This window comes from Vicia villosa, linkage group LG1 (genome assembly GCF_029867415.1).
Source record: "Vicia villosa cultivar HV-30 ecotype Madison, WI linkage group LG1, Vvil1.0, whole genome shotgun sequence".
Lineage (NCBI taxonomy): Eukaryota > Viridiplantae > Streptophyta > Magnoliopsida > Fabales > Fabaceae > Vicia > Vicia villosa.
The window spans coordinates 125,668,660-125,688,428 of NC_081180.1; the positions used below are offsets into that span (position 1 = coordinate 125,668,660).

The 19,769-nt window shown below is 30.0% G+C and overlaps 2 protein-coding genes across 2 annotated transcripts; one reads left to right on the forward strand and one right to left on the reverse strand.

Annotated features, from left to right (window-relative positions):
- Positions 1-434: 434 nt before the first annotated feature.
- LOC131644118 (gibberellin receptor GID1C-like) lies at positions 435-2,999 on the forward strand. Its single transcript, XM_058914527.1, has 2 exons — positions 435-798; positions 1,335-2,999. The coding sequence occupies exons 1-2, from the start codon at positions 760-762 to the stop codon at positions 2,325-2,327; spliced, it is 1,032 nt and encodes a 343-aa protein (XP_058770510.1). The 5' UTR covers positions 435-759; the 3' UTR covers positions 2,328-2,999.
- A 6,767-nt stretch (positions 3,000-9,766) lies between these two features.
- On the reverse strand, positions 9,767-12,230 carry LOC131644119 (cilia- and flagella-associated protein 58-like). Its single transcript, XM_058914528.1, has one exon. The coding sequence runs from the start codon at positions 12,029-12,031 to the stop codon at positions 9,989-9,991; it is 2,043 nt and encodes a 680-aa protein (XP_058770511.1). The 5' UTR covers positions 12,032-12,230; the 3' UTR covers positions 9,767-9,988.
- Between the last annotated feature and the right edge of the window lie 7,539 nt (positions 12,231-19,769).

Genomic DNA, 19,769 nt, shown 5'->3' on the forward strand with positions numbered 1-19,769 from the left:
ATTCTCTTCTCTCATCTCTCCCCTAAAAAAAATTAATAAATAAAATTTAAAATTTTAAAACAATAATTTTATGTTAAATACTTTAATACACATGTAAACTTTTGCTATAACATTTCATTTCCATATATCTAGCTCAAAAACACACTTTTTCAAATCCAAATGATATTAAAGAAGTAGACCCAACCAGATTAAATTAATCCACAACCAAACAAAATTATAGTTGAGTCGAATCATGATTACTCCTTCCATTTGCAAATCGACACATGACAAAATAACACAATCCCATAGCTTAACGCAGAATGAATGCCTGCCACGTCAGCACCAGGGCCGCAACTAACCCTCTTTTATTTTCTGTCTCCTCCATTCACAAACCTTCAACTAATTAATTATAATTACTATTTCCCAACAAAAAAATAAAAATAAAAAGATAAAACCAAAATAAATGAAGTGATTGGTAAATGGGTCCCACGTAACGGTGTTATTTGGGTTGTGCTTGTGGCTGTGGTGCGGTGTGATTTGGCCATTCCCTTCTTCCTGTTTCACTTTAGCATTTTCTACAGTGCGCACCGTTTCTTATCCTTCACCACCATTCTTCAATCTCCATCACTACGCTATTTTCACCTTCATTCATCTCTGCGATCTCAAAAACCACTCTAATGCTTCATGGATTTGTACTATTTGTGCTGTGAAAAACGTTTTTGATCGTAGAGAAAGCTTGTTACGGATCTGCACTGAAAACTTCATCGTTGCTCCAATCCAATGGCTGGAAGTAACCAACTCAACCCTAGCGATTCAAAGGTATAGTTAGTTCGTCATTTCATAGTTCATACCTATTGAAATGGATTTAATGTGTTTTTTTAATGGAAAATTATGGAACTGTGCGATTTTTTTTATGGATTTAGTGCTTTCCTTTTTCGCCATTGATTTTTTGTTGTTTTGTTTGGTATGCTGTTACTTCTTGTGTGACTTTTTCTTAAAGATTTTTTAAATTATTTTTATATTAATAAAATAATTACTGTTGTTATTAGGGATTCGTAAACGTAATAGTTTTGGGCTTTGGAATTTGAATATTTATTTGTTTTTTTATGGATTGAAGTTTGTTGTAATAGTTATTAGTGTTGGTTGGATTGGATTGGATCATTTTCCTGTTTCTATCTTAAGACTGTGTCAATTTTTAGGGTTTGGTTATTTGGTAAATTTGATTTTTTAAAAATTAGATTTGTTTCATTTTAGGTATATTTGGCTTATCTTGTAGATAATTTCTGATCATAGTGTATATTTTTTAATTAAAATAAATGAATTAAATAAATTTGAACATTGACAATTTGATGCAGATGGTGGTTCCGCTGAACATGTGGGTTTTAATCTCGAATTTCAAGTTGGCATACAATCTTCTCCGTCGTCCTGATGGAACTTTCAACCGTGACTTGGCGGAGTTTCTTGATCGGAAAGTTCCGGCGAATGCAAACCCTGTGGATGGAGTGTTCTCTTTTGATGTGATTGTTGACAGGGAAACAAATCTCCTTACTAGAATTTACCGTCCTGTTGAGGGAGATGAAAGTGTGAACATTGTTGATCTTGAGAAGCCTGTAACGGCTGAGGTTGTACCTGTTCTCATGTTCTTCCATGGTGGAAGTTTTGCACATTCTTCGGCGAATAGTGCGATATATGATACCTTGTGTCGTCGATTGGTTGGTATTTGTAATGCTGTTGTTGTGTCTGTGAATTATAGGCGTGCACCGGAGAATAGGTACCCTTGTGCTTATGAAGATGGGTGGAAAGCTCTTAGATGGGTTAGTTCTAGAACTTGGTTGCAGAGTAAAAAGGATAACAAGGTTCGGATCTACATGGTTGGTGATAGCTCGGGCGGGAACATTGTGCACCATGTTGCTTTGAAAGGTATGGACTCTGGAATTCAGGTGTTGGGGAATATACTTCTCAACCCGTTGTTTGGTGGGGAGGAAAGAACGGAATCTGAAAAGCGTCTCGATGGGAGGTACTTTGTTAGAGTGAAAGATAGAGACTGGTATTGGAGAGCTTTTCTTCCTGAAGGAGAAGACAGAGACCATCACGCGTGTAACCCTTTCGGTCCCAAGGGTCGAAGCCTTGAAGGGGTTGTCTTCCCTAAAAGCCTCGTTGTGGTTGCTGGTTTGGATCTTGTTCAGGATTGGCAATTGGGTTATGCAAAAGGGCTTGAGAAAGCTGGACAAAACGTGAAGCTGCTCTTTCTGGAGCAAGCGACTGTCGGATTTTACTTGCTTCCGAATAATGAACACTTCTCTGCATTGATGGATGAGATAAAACAATTTGTGAGCTCTGACTGTTGATAGGCTTAACTTTTGCTACTACACATGAAGGGGGTTTTAGAGAGGATTGTGTAGGTAATAGCTGCTATGCCACTTATTAACTGTTTTACATTTTGGCCACTTTTACTGTAGGACTTTGCTCCCCTGATTTAGGTACTTATATATATGATATTAATTGTGTCTGTGAGAATGGTGTAATGTAATGTATGTAATCAGCATATAGCTCTATATTATGTTTTCTAGAACACACCATGAGGAAATTGGGTGTTTTGGATAGGTGAAAGTTTTTTAGGACAAAAAAGGGGAGCTATGGCCATGTTTATGGGAACCACTAAAGTTGTGATTACCCACTTTGACTTTCAGCCAAAAAGAGGAGAGGAAGATATGGTTCTATTTCAGGGCTTCTGACCTTTTGATGGCCAATCAGTGGGGCTTGTCGTTGTATGGCAAGTGTTATATATATCTCTATATATATGACTAATTTTGGAACTGTGATAGGGAAAGTATCAATCATATATGTTGGTGCTGTTTGATATATATAAGTCTGCTATCTTAATATATGGCTTTTAGTACTGTTTATCTTTTCTCTATTTAGCTAATTTTACGTTCTCATGTTTTTAGTTGTCCTCCTTGTTTGGCAATGGACAGTCTTGTAAATGTAAATGGTCTTTTATTTTTAACTTTTGGCAGTAATGGTAGGGTTTGTGTTGCGTTTTTTATGTATGCAGTAGATATTTTTCAGGGTTTTACTTTAACACACAAGGTTGAATCTTTGCCCTGAGATGCTAATAGAAATAGTCGGTCAAATTTGTGAATGCATTAATCAATTAGTTGACAAGATACATATAGTGTATGGACTACAGACGTTCAATTTTGCTTACATGGAATTGCTCCCTCCATTAACCTTAATTATGTCTGCATCTGATCTCTCCTCCTTTCCTAACGTCCCTACCACCTCTCCCTTTCTTCATCCCTCCTTTCCCCTTTGTGTTACCCTTTCACTTTTCAACTTGGATAATCTTCTTTCAGTTCTGTACGTCGCTCTCCATTCTTGGGGATAGATAGAGGGTGGCAAACATGTGCCTTGCCCCCTCCATTCAATATTTAGAGAGACGGAGAGAAACAATAAAAAGAAGAAAAACTTTTGGTTTTTTTGTTATTAAAAACGTTCAACATTCGTAACTTTTGAGAAGTACTTAACAAAAATATATGCAAAAATGTTATTTAATTGAAAAATAATTAAATAAATATAGAAAAATAATAAATCAATTATATTTTAGACTTTAAAATTTGTTTCAATATCTTAACAAAAATATATGTTAAGTTTAAGAATGTAAGGTTCGAAAAATATTAAATTCGATTTCTGATAGGAACAATAATTGACCAGTACAATGACATATTAATAATATAAAAAAATGAAAATTATATAATCTTCATATAATCTTATTACATATGATTCTAGAAAGCGATAAAACATAAGTCATGCATATTTGTACTTGAATGTAAACAAGATATGGGGAGAGATATTGTACACTGGATTTATAATGGTTCATCGCATTCGTTATTGCTTTTCGCTTAATCCATTCTTCAATGGAGAACTACTGAATATTCGTTAGGTCTTCCACTATTTTGAAAATTAATATACAAGAGTTTTTGATACATCAGATAACTAAGATAACGTTGAACACTTCAAGTCAAATTTCTTAAGCCAAGACATGTCTAAATCTAGATTTCACTTCTCTTTAAGCAGAATACTAGAAGCTACCTAATTAAAAATATCTCCACTCGATCTTGATCCAATTTACTTTATAGACCCAACGTTCTGCTCCAAGCTTTCATTCCGCAATAATCTTCACTTATGAACTTTTGCTCTAATGAAGGATCTTGGAGACTCCCAATTTCATTCCAAATCAACCTTTACTTGGTTCTACAAAAGTCTTCAATGGAGGAGAAAACAATCTTTCTCTTTGTTGGAAGCTGGTTTCTATGCACCATAATTACAATATTGAATTTTTAGAATCTCTAATGTACCTTGTATCTACAACTCACATCCAATCTTTAGAGTTCTGCACCACAATAATGGGGTTATGATGACCATTTCTACCAACGAAAACGTTGGCTTATATGCGAGGGATTCGTTAAAGTATCCTGCATTGAGTCTATTTTGGAACACCCCTACAAACATTTCTTGATTTGGTGGGATGACCCTGATGGTGGCTTCGTTAAAGCGGACGAGATAGTCCCTTAATGACTCTGATGAACCTTGGCGTATGTTAAGCAGGATCGTGGTGGACATATTTCTATAATGACTGGCGGAGAACCGATGCACAAACTTTTTTACCAGCTCTTCATAGCAGTTGATAGAGGCACGTGGAAGTCCTATATACCATTGTAGAGCGGTGTTCCTAAAAGTGTCGGATAACAGCTTGCACTTCAGGGAGTTTGAAGCTCCTATGATGTCCATTTGCATGTTGATGGAGGCTACATGCTCGTAGGGGTCTCTGCGACCATTGAAATTGGCCAAAGTGGGAGGTTTGAATCCCTCGGAGATATGTGCACACCATATCTCGTCTAAGAATGGCTAGGGGTCTGAGATTTTCGTACCCTCTAGAGGTTGGACTCCTGTTAGCACTATTTGATGTTGCGGAAATCATCTTCTATTGTATGGTTATTACAATGTTATTCGTCCATGGCGGCTAACATCTCTGCTAAGGCGTCGACATCACTGCTATTGCTGGTATATTATAGTGTAGAGGACAAAGCTTTCTTGTTAACCATGGATGAAAATGGTTAGTTGTAGAAATTAAGGGTAACATTGAGTAGGGTGGTGGTGATGGATGTGTGGTTCAAGTTAGTTTTACCGGACCCTATGGTGGGCGCCATTGTACTAGTAAAAAAATACACGCGTGCGTGTTGTCACTGCAAACGACAAAGACATTCAAAGGCCTTAGTAGGTATATTACGTTGTATGGTGGTTAGGACTTGTCCACAATAACGAAAGCCTTGTATGGTGATTTAAAGGTCCTGTTTATGTGAGGTGAGAGACAGTGTTATTGAATGGTGTGCTTAGGTATAAGTGTGTGTGAGTTATGATACGCTTCTATCGTAGTATTCCATAAAGGACTGTACTTCATCGTTAATCTTAAATTATTTTCTTCTTGATTTCTATTATTTTTATTATTAAATTTAAGGGTTTAATATACTTCACCCCCTGCCAATATAGCGAGTTTCGGTTTGGCCCCCTTGAATGTTTTTTTTACGAAACGCCCCTTATAAAACCCAAAACCTGGATTTACCAAACCCTTTTACCACATTTGCTGACTGGGCTTTGACTTTGGATGATGTGGCAAAAGGGTTGTATAAATAATTAATTGAATTATATTTAACCACTAACACAAAATAGTTTCCACCACCACCACCACCTTCACCATAACCACCACCACCACCACCATAACCAACACCACCATATTTGAAAAATCATAATATTCACTAGTTCACTATATTCATCTACCTACTTTTTTTTTCTGTTGTTGTTATTCAAATGGAATTCAAAACAAATATTAAACTATCTGATTTTTCTATCCTGCATCTATCTGCATTTTTCCAGCTTTTGCTTTCTCTCAGCCATCTTCCATCCAAATGACATGCCCCACAACATTTTCAATCAACCTTTTTCTTTTTGTTTGGTCTATTTTATGTCTTCTCCCATTCCTATGATACTCTGACATAAATATAACATTTCTATGAAAATAGGAAAATAAAGCAAGGAAACAAACAAACAAGTTCATACATTGTACACATGCTATTGATTGTGCATATCTTAAGAAGTGCCACAAAATAAAATAAAATTGTTAAATATTTATTATATGATACAATTCTAGCTGGGAGAAGACTGAGAATGGAGAGAAATGATAAGAAGCTAGAAACTAAGACACTTGTGATATAAATAGAGAGAAGAATGTACACTAAAAATATCTCTTTACAGACTAGTTTACAGTCGTGCTTGGAGCAAGAAAAGGGTAGAGTCCAGGGTAAGACAGTAATCACAGGAGAGACTTAACATTACTTTTTGACAATCTTGACCAATTGCTATAGTGAATCCAGCAGTTTTAGTCTTTGGACTACTGGAGAGGACTTGTACTTGTTTCTTTACCTGTTACGAAGCAACATGCTTAGTTGAACACTAACTATTGTTATGAAACAACTATGACAAAAAAGTGTAGTGAAAGTAAGCATAAGCCTAATGGCTTTTCGAGAATCGTCGAAGATAAACACTTGAAAAGATGCCTTAATTCACAAAAGGACGTGAAATTGGGTAAAAATATTATTGAGTCATCTTGATTAGCCAAAAAGACCATGTGTGTGTGACTTCTATACACATGATACATAAATATATAACACAACACACCGTACCAATTGTATCACTGTAATGATTGACTAAGATGTGAGAGAAGTTGTTTATATTGAAGTAAGCTAACAAGAAACTAGAACTGACTGCTGAGTACTTCAGTCATTAACAGATAAAAGACTTGAAGGAAAAAGTTAGATAAAAGACATGCAGAATAATGTTTGGAACTTTGCTAGATTGATACTTGTTGAAGGTTCTTTCTAATTCTTATTCAACCCTGATAAAAATGCCATTGAGGATGATAACAAGTTTAATGTTGCATTAAAATAACAAGTCTAATTCTTATCTGATGTTGCACATACAACAAGTTTAACATTTTGATCTTTTGAGTTGCTGCATACTGAGGCAGTCGCCGATTTAGTTGAGCCAAGGGATGAAGAAAACTTCCATGCTACTTCTCCAGAATTAAGTTTAGATTGAGATGAAGAAAACTTCCATGCTACTTCCACGTGTCCACCAAAGTCTTGGCTTTCCTCTGAATTTCAAAATTTTTGTGGCTACGTAAATTATTAACCGGCTTTCCAACATTACAGGTTTGTAGTGCATGAAGGTTCACAGGAAGATTTTCCAACAAACAAAATGTCAGTATGCATTGCATGTATTGTGAGGGAGATTTTCCACGTGTCCACCAATGTATTGTGTATGCATTGCATATTTGGAAAATGAAAGATTTTAGTGGTTAAATATAATTCAATTAATTATTTATACAACCTTTTTGCCACATCATCCAAAGTCAAAGCCAAGTCAGCAAATATGGTAAAAGGGTTTGGTAAATCCAGGTTTTGGGTTTTATAAGGGGCGTTTCGTAAAAAAAAACATTCAAGGGGGCCAAACCGAAACTCGCTATATTGGCAGGGGGTGAAATATATTAAACCCTAAATTTAATGTATCTTTTCACTCTTTAACTTAATTTAATGTTTTAATTTGGTCTCTCATAAACACTATGTTTCAATTTGGTCTCTTATAAACACTATGTTTTAATTTTTAAAAGATTATTTTATTAGCTAATTTAATACTTTCTATAAACTTTTAACTTTAAAGATGAGACAACAGTATTGACTTTTAACTTTTAACTATTAACTTTTAACTGTAAATACTTTCTATTAGCTTTTAACTTTGAACTTTTGATTAACTTTTAACTTTTTACTTTATTTTATTTTTAATTTTAATTATTACATAATTTTAAACTAAACAATATTAAGCCGTTAATTTGTAGTGGTCTGTTGAATCTAACCATAACATATTCATACTTAACCATAACATATTCATACTTATGTTTTAAATTTCTTCGTCTACTTTTTTTAATCCTCTTCCTCTTTTACCTCGTCTATTTCATCGTCTTTCATCTTTATCTTCTTTAACTTTAAAACAAAAATAATAATAATAAAATACAACCCATTTTATTACTTCATTCCATCTTTTCTTCTTCCTTCCCGTCTTCAAAAATTCCAACCAAAAGTGCAGTACTGAAATTGATTCAACAGAAAAGTTAGTGTTTTTTCCATGAAATAAGAATTATGTTGCTTTTTTCTAAGTTTGGTTGATGATTTTGAATTGGAGTGTTTGTTTTTGTGTTTTTCATATGAAAGTTGAAAACTTTAGTCTCTTAATTATCTAGTATCATGACCGCTTAATTGTTAACTTTTAGATTTTGAATTTAGGTTTTAGAGTTCATAAATTGTGTTATTTCAGGTAAGGGTTAAGTGGTTGTAAGTTAATTTTTCTCATAATTTTTGTAGCTTTAACAAGTTATATTGGAATGGAAATATAGATGAATGATGATGGAGATGATGAAAATAATGTTATTTTAGTGTTTAATTTTTATTTTTCTAGAATTTTTTTGAGATTTTGATGAAGAAGGAAATAAAAATGAAGTAGAAGAAGATGAAAATATGTAAATAGTATTATGAATTAACATACTATCAATATTTAAAAATGTAACATTTGTTAAAATGATCAAATGATTCAGATTAAAAAATTAACAAAGTTTATGATAGACATTCAATAATATTATCTTATTTAATATATTTAAAATAAAAAATAAATATATAGATTAAATTAGCTAGAGAAAATATTTTTAAAGATTTAAAAGTAATATTTATTAGCTAAAAAACTAACACAACTTTAAATTAAATTAAAGGATTTCGGATTAATTGAACCTATTTTGTAGCATTAAAATAACCCCATTTCACCTATTTATAATCAGTCTATGTGAAGAGAGAGGTAAGATAAGGTAAAGGAATCATCATCTTTCACAACTAAATTGTCACATTCAATAAGTGTTGTACCCACCCTCATCCAACAACTAAACTTGTCACATTCAACAAGTGTTGTACCCACCCTTATCCAACTAAAATATGAGTAATAATAATAAACAACAGTTGGATCTATAAGTAGAAACAATTGCCTCTTTATTCATATTGCAAATTTGTTGTGCCTTAATTGCATTGCTACCACCATAATGAACCATCACAATTCAAACCAAGTCTGCCAAATAACCATCAATGACCCTCTTATATTTTGAACATTTCTTCGTACAAACTTAAGTGTGACATGAATCAACGTATCTATCACATTAAATCCTCTAGAGCTGCAGATTTTAGAGTATCCATGTTAAAATACTTAAAATATTTTAAAGAATTGAGTGAAACTTTTTTTAAAGAATTGTATAGATTGTACTGAAATTTTAATAGTTTCATTTCATATACTTATTTCTCACATACAATATTGGAGCTCTAGATGTGTTTTTTTAACTATATTTGTCTGAAAAGTTCTCTTAAAAGTTGGCCATAAAGTAAATTATTTAATTAGAATAAGGAATCTGATGGCAGAAAACACTACAATTGTCTCTTTTTAAAAAGTAAAAGCCCACATAAATTTGAACTCCTTGCTTCCCTCCAACAAGTATTATTCCCATAATTATAAGCAAGAACCAACCACGACTTTTTTTAAAGCAGGGCCATTCATCATGACCTAATGCAGAATTTGCAGATACCAGCATATGTTCTACTTCCAATCATCTTGAAACATAATAATAGACATCAAACACATATTAAGACCAAATAGCAGATGGTTCATTTTATTATAGTTAGGCAGTTAGCGCAACCACATTTCCACAAGTTTCCATCTATCAATATAGACTAAGCAAAGATCAAGATGTTAAAACAAAAGTAACTACTTCGTTGATAAAGGATCAAGATTGTTTGGCCAAAAACCAAGGTATATCTTGATCCTATTACAAAAACTAATATTATAGATTAAGTAGGACTACATTTCAGCGACCTTTAGTAGTAATATAGGCAGTGAATGCAGCGGCAAAAATTGCAGTAGCAGCAGAGGATATCCCGGTCCATAAATGCTTACCTGAATGTGCATCAGACACAGACTTCTGCAGTGATACAACTTGTAGCTTCATCTGATCCACCGCTTCATTCTTAACTTTGAATGCTTTCTTTATCGCCTCTAGTTCTTCAGCAAAAGACTGAATTTCTTCTTTCTCGTGTTTCTTCTTCCCACTGCGAGGAATCACTTCCGCACTTTCCTTAACCACAACCGCAGCAGCAGTACTCTTCAACAATTCCAAGGCCTGCTTTGAAACGATGCGTGATGAGTCAAACTTAGCTCTCAATTCGTCGCATTCCCGTTGAGCTGCAATAAGGCTACTATGTGCAGCATCCTTTTCCTTAGTCAAAACATCTACTCGGCCTCCCAGCCCCTTGTTCTTCTCATTCATCTTCTCTTTCTCACTTCTTATCTTGGCCAAATCAGCTTCAGCATTTCCAATTTTTTCCTTCAGTCCTGCAACTTGCGACTCCAAATTCTCCACCTTACTCTTCTCCTTTTCATAACCCTTCTTGACGGTATCCTTCTCAAGCTTCAACTCAGCAACTTGCAACTCCAGATTCCCTACTTTGGTTTGCTCCTCATCATATCCCTTTCTGATGTTATCCCTCTCAAGCACCACTTCATCAACCGCATTCTTAGAACATTGAACTTGAGCAAGTAACTGCTCAATCTTTTTCTCCATTGCCACAACTTGTGACTCCATATTCTTTACTTTGCTTTGCTCCTCATCATATCCCTTTTTGATGTTATCCCTCTCAATCACCACTTCATCAACAGCACTCTTATAAGATAGAACTTGAGAAAGTAATTGATCAATTTTTTCCTTCATTACCACAGCTTGTGACTCATAACTCTCCACTTTGTTTTTCTCTTCTTCAAACTTCTTACTGTTGAGCTCATTCATAGATTCCACCTCTTGAATAGCATTCCTATAATGATTCACTTGAGACCATAATCCAACATTTTTCTCTTCAACCTCTTTGCAAGACTTTTCCAACTTATCAACAACACCCCTTAGTCGACTCACTTCACCTAACAACTCAATAATTTCGTTCTCGCCACTAACTTTAACCTTTTCAATCTCATCTCTCGCTCTATTCGCTTCATCAACCTCACGCTGCCTATTCTCCAACTCTCTCTGAACCACATCAAGTTTCCTAAAAACACCATCTCTCGCCTCAGTTAAACTCTCAATACTCTTCTCCATCTCCTTCTTCTCTCCAACCAAATTGCTATTTTCCACCATCATTTCCCTCTCCTTCTCCACAGCAAGCCCAATAGTTTCTTCCATTTCAACAATCTTAACCCGCATCAACTCCTCTTCTTTCCGCGAGTTTTTCAAAAGGTCAACATGTTGCTGCAACTCACGTTCCAGGTCAAAGATCTTCCTCCCCCGAGTATTGTTCACATTCTCAATCTCATTCTTCTCCTTCACCAACAAATCAATCTTCTCCTTCAACTCATCAATCACCTTCTCCGACTCAATCGACTTCTTCACAACCAAATCCCTATCCTTTTCAAGTTCTTCAATCCTTCTCTCGCCTTCCAACCTAATCTTCTCCACATTCCGCTTCTCGTTCTCGAGACTCAACACAAGCTCACTCACCTTCTCCTTCTGAACATCAACCTCATACTTTCTCTCATCCCTCTCCTCAACAACCTTATCAAAACAAAACCCTAATTCAGCAAAATGGGCCCTAGCAAAAACAAAAAACACAGACTTTTCAATCTCCAACGCAAAATTTTTCTCAGAGATTCTAGCCTCAGCATCCATGGCGGTGTGGCTTGAATGAAGAAGCTCTTGAATGCGGTTTCTGTGATTAGTAGTTTCTTTGAGAAGAACGTTGTTAAGGTTCTTGAGATTCTGAATCTGAACAGAAGAGTCATCAGCGGTGGTAGTGGTTGGTTGTGGGGTTAATGTCTTGTGGTCGAGAGACTGAGATTGGGCATTGGCAACTTTCTTTTTGGCCATATCTGAGTGTTTGGGAGTGATTGAAAGATGGGGATTAGGGTTTTTCCTTTTGTTTTTCAACTTTCTAGGGTTTTTCCTTTTTCTATGGAGTAGAATGAATGAATGTTGATGTGGTTATGGATTGGGAATACTGTGGTTTTTGAATGTGGTGCTGTATTTGAATTTCAAAATTTTAAGGGCCCAAACCCTAGTGCTAATAGCGATGTTTATATAGTGGTACTAGTAAATAGTGATGTTTTTTTTTTGTTTCTAGTTTCAAACATGAGTGCGAGTGATTCCCCTTGCTTTTGTTGCTCACGTGATATTGCAAGTGGGATGCTTACATACGGGATACGGCCAACGGTTCTTTTCTTCTATTCGATGAACTAAATTTAGTTCAATAATATTACTTTTCTAAATAATTCAATAATTCAATTATCTTAATCAATTTTAATCTAGTTAATTTAAATTTAAAATTTCATGATGAAAATCTTGAACACAATCCTAACCCTAATATCTTAGCACCATGTTTCATGGAATTGAATAGGTTTAAATGGTATATATTTTTATTGATTTTTCAAAAAATTTATTATTCTTTTTTTAAATCCTAACTCATGTTTAAAAAAACTTATTTAATTTTTTAATAAAAAGTTGTAATCCCATGTATTTAAATAGTTCTAAATGGTATTTTTATTTTTTAATTAGTCAAATATTAAGTAACAAATATTATCAAAATAACTTCCCATATTAAATACAATAGAATTAGTCAAATGTAGCTTCTATTTTCAATCTTTAATCAATGAAATTGGAAAAATATACAATAGAATTAGTCAAATGTAGCTTCTATTTTCAATCTTTTATCAATGAAATCGGAAAGTTACAATTTACAACTCATTTTTTAATTAAAAATTTGTAACCTTAGCTCCATGTTTTATGGAATTGAATAGGTTTAAATGATATATATATATATATATATATATATATATATATATATATATATATATATATATATATATATATATATATATATATATATATATATATATTTTATTGAATTTTTAAAATTTTAATATTATTATTATTATTATTATTATTATAATAATAATAATAATTATTATTCTTTTTTTAAGATCCTAACCCACGTTTAAAAAATCTATTTAATTTATTTATAAAAATATTGTAATCCCACATATTTGAATAGTTTTAAATGATATTTTTTATTTTTTTAATTAGTCAAACATTAAATCACAAACATTATCAAAATATTTTTTCATAAAAGTGGCAAGTTAGAATTCATTCACTTTCAAACATATGTATTTTTCCGTTTCCATTATATAAGTCAAATATATCTAAAAAATTTATTTAAAATTAAAATTATATAAAATAAAATATTTTCAAAACTAAAATAAAAATTCATAAAAATAATATAATTATATAATAATCAGAAGCATAAATTGTTTACTCCTCTTGTGAAAAAATTATATTTTAAAAAATTATGTTATTTAAATTTCAATAAAATATTAAATCTTAAAAAATTAATTTGATTTTTAAAAAACTATTTTACAATTATATCTTGAATTTTATAATTATAATTAATATTTTTATGAATATTATGAGGACAAAATATAAGTCAAATTTATCCAAAAAATATATTTAAAATTAACATTATCTAAACATTAAATATTTTCAAATTTAAAATAAAAATTCTGAAAAATAATGTTATATAATATATGGTGAAGTCATTATTGTAATTTCTTAGCGTGAATTATATTGGCCTTTGTTAATTTTAAATAATTATATATTTTGTTTATAAATTAAAATCATTTATTAATTATTGATTGTTCAGAGAATAAACTATGTAATTATTGTAAATTTGTATTTAGTAATATTTATTCTTTATTGCAATGATTAAATTAATTATTACAATATTAAAAGTATTATTTGGTTTTAAAAGTAAGTCTATAACAATTTATTTAGTAAAATAAATTCTGAGTAAATATAATTTTATAAAATGCAAAATACAACGTAATAATAGTTAATATTTTAAAAGAAATTTAAATGACATAATTTTATTTTAAAATAATTTTAATGCTAGGAAGAGGAGTAAATAATTTAAGTTTTTGATTATTTTAAAATTAATATTATTTTTTCTAATTTTATTTTAGTCATGAAATTTTTTTACAGTTTAAATAATTTTAATTTTAAATAAAAATATTGAATACATTTAAGTCATTTTATAATCATATATATTAGTCATTTATTAGTCATCTACTCGTGCGATGCACAGTAAATCTTATTAAAATATTAAAAAAGTAATTTGAAGTATTTTATATAAGTGGAGATCAACTTACTTCAAAAATAAGTGTTTTTGACTTATACTAGTGAGATACCTGTTTTTCCGCACGGGTAAATTTATTTGATATTGTATAAAATTTAATTAGATACGTATAAATTTGAAATAAATGATTTAATTATAAATGAAAAATAATCATATAAATTCAATTATATTAAATAATCATATAAAAGAAGAATTTGTAAGATGGAGATAAAAAAATATCTCTCAATTAATAGTAATTGTGAATTAAAATAAAATAGATATTGTGTTGATAATGACCCGTGAAATAATTTTTTTTTTGATGTGATATAAAATATATTTAAATAGAAATGTAAAATGATTAATAATCATATAAATTTAATTGAATTAAATAATCATAAAAAAGAATCGTGAGATGGAGAAAAAAATTAAAAATAAGGGTATTATCACTCAAATAAATACAATGATTGATCAAAATAAAATATATATTTTTTAATTTTAAAATACCGTGAGAAAACAAAATTTTAATTTTATTAAAATTAAAAAATAAATTTTTCTTAGGGATAATAAATAAATAGAGAAAAAAAATAAAAAATGAAAGTAAGAAAGTGTGGAATAAACTAGTAACAAACCCGTGCATACGCACGGGTTCTGTTCGGTTACATGAATTTAGATACATCTTTATTTTAAATAAAAATGTTTAAAAAAAATTAGATAAATAATTGATTATTTCATATATAAAAATATTTAGATAAATATGATATTTTTTCCCGTATACCATTTTTTGATTAAAAATATTTAATCATAAATATCATTTCTCGTATATAAAAATATTTAAATCAATAATAGAATTTTTTTCCCGTATACAGACTTCATTTTTGTTTAGGTATCGTATACAAAAATATTTGGATCAATAGTAAATTTCGTATATAAAAATATTTTGATCAATAATAAATTTTTTCCCGTATATCATTTTTAAATAAAAATATTTGGGTCATAAATATCATTTTTCGTAAATAATAGATTTTTTTCCCGTATAAAAATATTATTTTTGTTTAGGTATCATTTACAAAAATATTTGGATCAATATTAAATTTTCGTATATTAAAATATTTAGATCAATAATATATTTTTTCCCGTATACCATTTTTTGATCAAAAATATTTGATCATAAATATAATTTCTCGTATATAAAAATATTTAGGTCAATAATAGATTTTTTTCCGTATACAGACTTCATTTTTGTTTAGGTATCATTTGCAAAAATATTTGGTTTAATAGTAAATTTCGTATATAAAAATATGAGAGAAAGTGTGGAATAAATGTGAGAGAAATTTGAAATTTTAATTAGGATAGAGAAAGTGTGTAATGATCGATTAAAATAAATTAAATATTGTGTTGATAGTGACCCATGAGATAAATAAATATTTAATTTTATTAAAATTAAAAAATTGATTATTATAATTTTTGTGATAATAAATAAATGGAGAAAAATTAAAATGAAAGTAAGAAAGTGTGGAAAAATGAAATGTTAAAGAAATTTAAAATTTGAAATAAGAGAGAAAAGATGTGTGTTGGGGAAAAAAGTTAAATCTTAAATATTGCAAGTGACATTTGGCAAAAGTCTTGATTTTCATTGGACAATAGAAAAGTGGTAGAGTGATTTTGTTAATTAATATTTTGTCCAATTTGTAGTGTAATATTTTTTAATGGGAAGGGTAATTTTGACAGTTTGGTCAATTTCTTAGTAATAGTTCTCTTTTTAGGTTCATTGAATAATGAATGTATCTAGTCAACATAAAAGACAAGATATATTCATTATTCAACATTCATTATTCGATGAACCTAAAAAGAGAATCTTTACTTATAAATAAGGCCGGAGGAAGTACATAGTAAATGACAAAAATCATAACCTTTAAATTTAATAATTAAAATTTGTAATTAATATTTTTATTTATCAATTAAATTTAATTTAAAGGTTTAGAGTGTGGAGTAAATTAAAAGTAGGGTTAAATAGCTTTCACCCCCCTGCAATAGTAGCGTGTCTTGATTTTATCCTATTAAATTTTTTTTTTGTCTTCGCCCCCTATTCCATGTTTGGCTGACTGGGCGTGGAGAATCTTGCTGATTGGGCATTTGATTTCCTTGTTTCGCTGACTGGATTCAAACCTAGTTTCAAGTGATTGTGAGGCAAGCATGTTACCAACCGAACTACATATTTGCTTTGATTATAATTACTTCAAACTTAATTAATATAAAAAACAATAGCTGAACTATTAAAAATATACCCAGAACCTATAATTTCTTAACGTTAAAACTTTTTAACAATTTTTTTAAACTATATTAAGATTTTAACTTTTTTATAAACTAACATTTTAAACTAACTATTTTTTATAAACTAACATATTAACGTTTATTAACATTTTAATGTTTTTTATAAACTAACATTTTAAACTAACTAAATATATATATAAAACATTTATCTAGTTAATAAAAACATTTATAATATAATAAAATAAAAACATTAATAAACTAAAAACGTTCATAATTATAAAAATGTTAATAAAATAAAAACGTTAATAATTATAAAATGTTAATAAAATAAAAACATTAATAAAATGTTTTATAAATTTTTTAACATTTTTTACATTTTATAAATATTAACTTTTTAACATTTTACAAATATTAATATTTATAAATATTAATGTTTAACATTTTACAAATATTAATATTATTTTAACGTTTAAATTATTGCCCAGATTTTTTGTAATATATACAAATTTGAAATACAATAAAAATATATATTGTTACAAAAATTATTGCCCAGTTTTTTTTTTTTGAAAACGTTTTATAATTTTTTTAACATTTTATAAACATTAACTTTTTAACATTTTACAAATATTAATATTTTTTTAACGTTTAAATTATTGCCCAGTTTTTTTATAATATATATAAATTTGAAAAACAACAAAAATATATATTGTTACAAATATATATTTTTTATAATATATATAAATTTGAAAAACAACAAAAATATATTTTTTTATAATATATATTTTAATGTTTAATATATAAATTTATTATTATATTAATGTTAAAATTAATAAAATGTTAGTATGTATATACTGCAAGTATATATTGTTAGTATTAACTTGTTAAATATAAGTTGAGTTTGAAACAATAAAAATCAAGAAAAAGAAGTAGTTCAGTTGGTGGGACATGTTGCTTGGTTACATATCAGTCCCAAGTTTAAATCCTAGACAATTTTTTTTTAATAGGAGAAAAATCAAAACATGCTACTATTGCAGGGGGTGAAAGCTATTTAACCCTTAAAAGTACTTACTCTTTGAGTAAGTTTTTTTTTTTGCTTTATTACTCTTGGAGTAAGTTGATTCCTACTCATTTTATATTAATTGTGTTTTTAAAAATAATATTAATAGTCTGTATTTAATGAAAAATTAAAAATATCTTATTAATATAATTAAAAAAATGCAAGTGTAACAAATATTTTTAAAAATTATTTACTAAAAAAAATATAAATATGTAAACTTAAGAAATATATATAAAGAAAGCTAAAACATGAATGATATAATAAATTAAAAGTAATAAACATCAATATTTAAAAATCAATACGTAAAAAAAAATATATCAAGAATTAACAAACATAAATAAAAATAGAATAAAATCGGATATTATAACATTGAATTATAAAATAAATTAAAAAAATAATTTTCTAATATTTATCTTGTGATTTTTTTTTGGAATAACTACTTTTTGAAAAAAACGCAAATAACCATGTTTCAGAAGTATTTACGCAACTAATCAGGTTTCAGAAACGACCAGAACGTATACGCCACTTCAAATTTCAAATGGCGTATGCATGCAGAAAAGTGGAGTATGTGCCACTTCATTTGGCGCATTCGTGTCACTTTTACACGTGGCACCATCTCATTTGGCGCATGCATGTGAAAAAGTAAAGCATGCGCCACTTCACTTGGCGAATAGGTGTATTCTGCATTTTCTATAAATATGCACCCTATACTCCACCATTCTTCACACCCTATTCTATTTCTACCATTCTCTTTCAAAAATTATTTCTCATGACTTCCGAAATGATTTTCAAAAGGGATGGCCACGTTGTTTTTTCGGCAGTGAAATCCCCGATTAAAATGAAATTTTGGAACGTGGTGACGATGGACCAGCTTAAGAGGTCCTTGATGAGTTGGTTAGACGGGGATATTCAAGATGGCGAAGTCATTAGAACTTAGAAGGATCCAACGACTTCGAACGGCCACCTCTCTTGCGACTGGAAAACCTCAACGTTGGTGGGAGGAGGTCAAAACTGACACTGACGTAGTGGTGATGATGGAAGGAGATGAAGAAATTGTTTTGATAGTTGTAATTTCTTAGATGTTATAATATTGTGTTATGTATTTTAATTTTGTGTCAAGTAAATTTCGATTTGTTGTAGCCGACTTGATTAATGGAAAAAAGTTTCGTTCAGATATAAAAATACATTACATGTTGTGCGACATTTTTTTATGTTGTTGAGGTCGTAGCACGATTGGGACAATTTTTTCGGCTGTGCCTGACTTGACGACATACACTACACTTTCTCTCTAAATTATCAGTCACATCTATTTCAGTTGTAATACACTTGCTTTTGGGACAACCCTTTTTATTCCTTCGCATTTGTTCGTTGTGCCAGACAATTTCACCTTCATACACAGGATATGCACTGATGGTGTAAAATAATTTTACACTGTCAACTAAACACGACCATGTTAAGTACTAAGTCACACTGTTATTTTAAAAAAAATTATGTGACATAGTTGATTGACAATTGAATAGTAGTGTAAAAAAAATATTTTACACTGTCAGTGCACTACCTTTAACCTCATTCTAAATTACTGTCCTTTTTACAATGTAATTATCATTATTAGTTCTATATTACTCTCTTTACCTTACGGTCATCATTTTCTTACACGTGATTTTCATTTATGAAAAATGGCAATTTCTTTGATAATAAGGAGAATAAGCATGACATGGATGAAGGTTTTGTACATGAAATTAAGATATATTTAAAGTATGTTGCAATGTTTTAAAAATCGGACCGGTCATTTAAACGAAGAGCGTACTGGATCACTGGTTCATTGATCGAACCATTGGCAACTGGTCGAACCGCATGACCAAACTGGATTAAACCGGGTAACTTGGTTTAATAAACTTGTCATTATAACCAAACTATATAGGTATAAAACCGGTCGAACCGGATCATTCAATCTTTAAAAAAATATAATTAACACTTAAATTTTTTGAAAAATATCATATGATAAATTTACTAGTTGATAAATAAAATTCAAATTTAAACATAAATATCACACATAACAAAATAGTACAAAATTATAAAGTCTAATTGAAAGCAAAGTCTAATTGCAACATAAT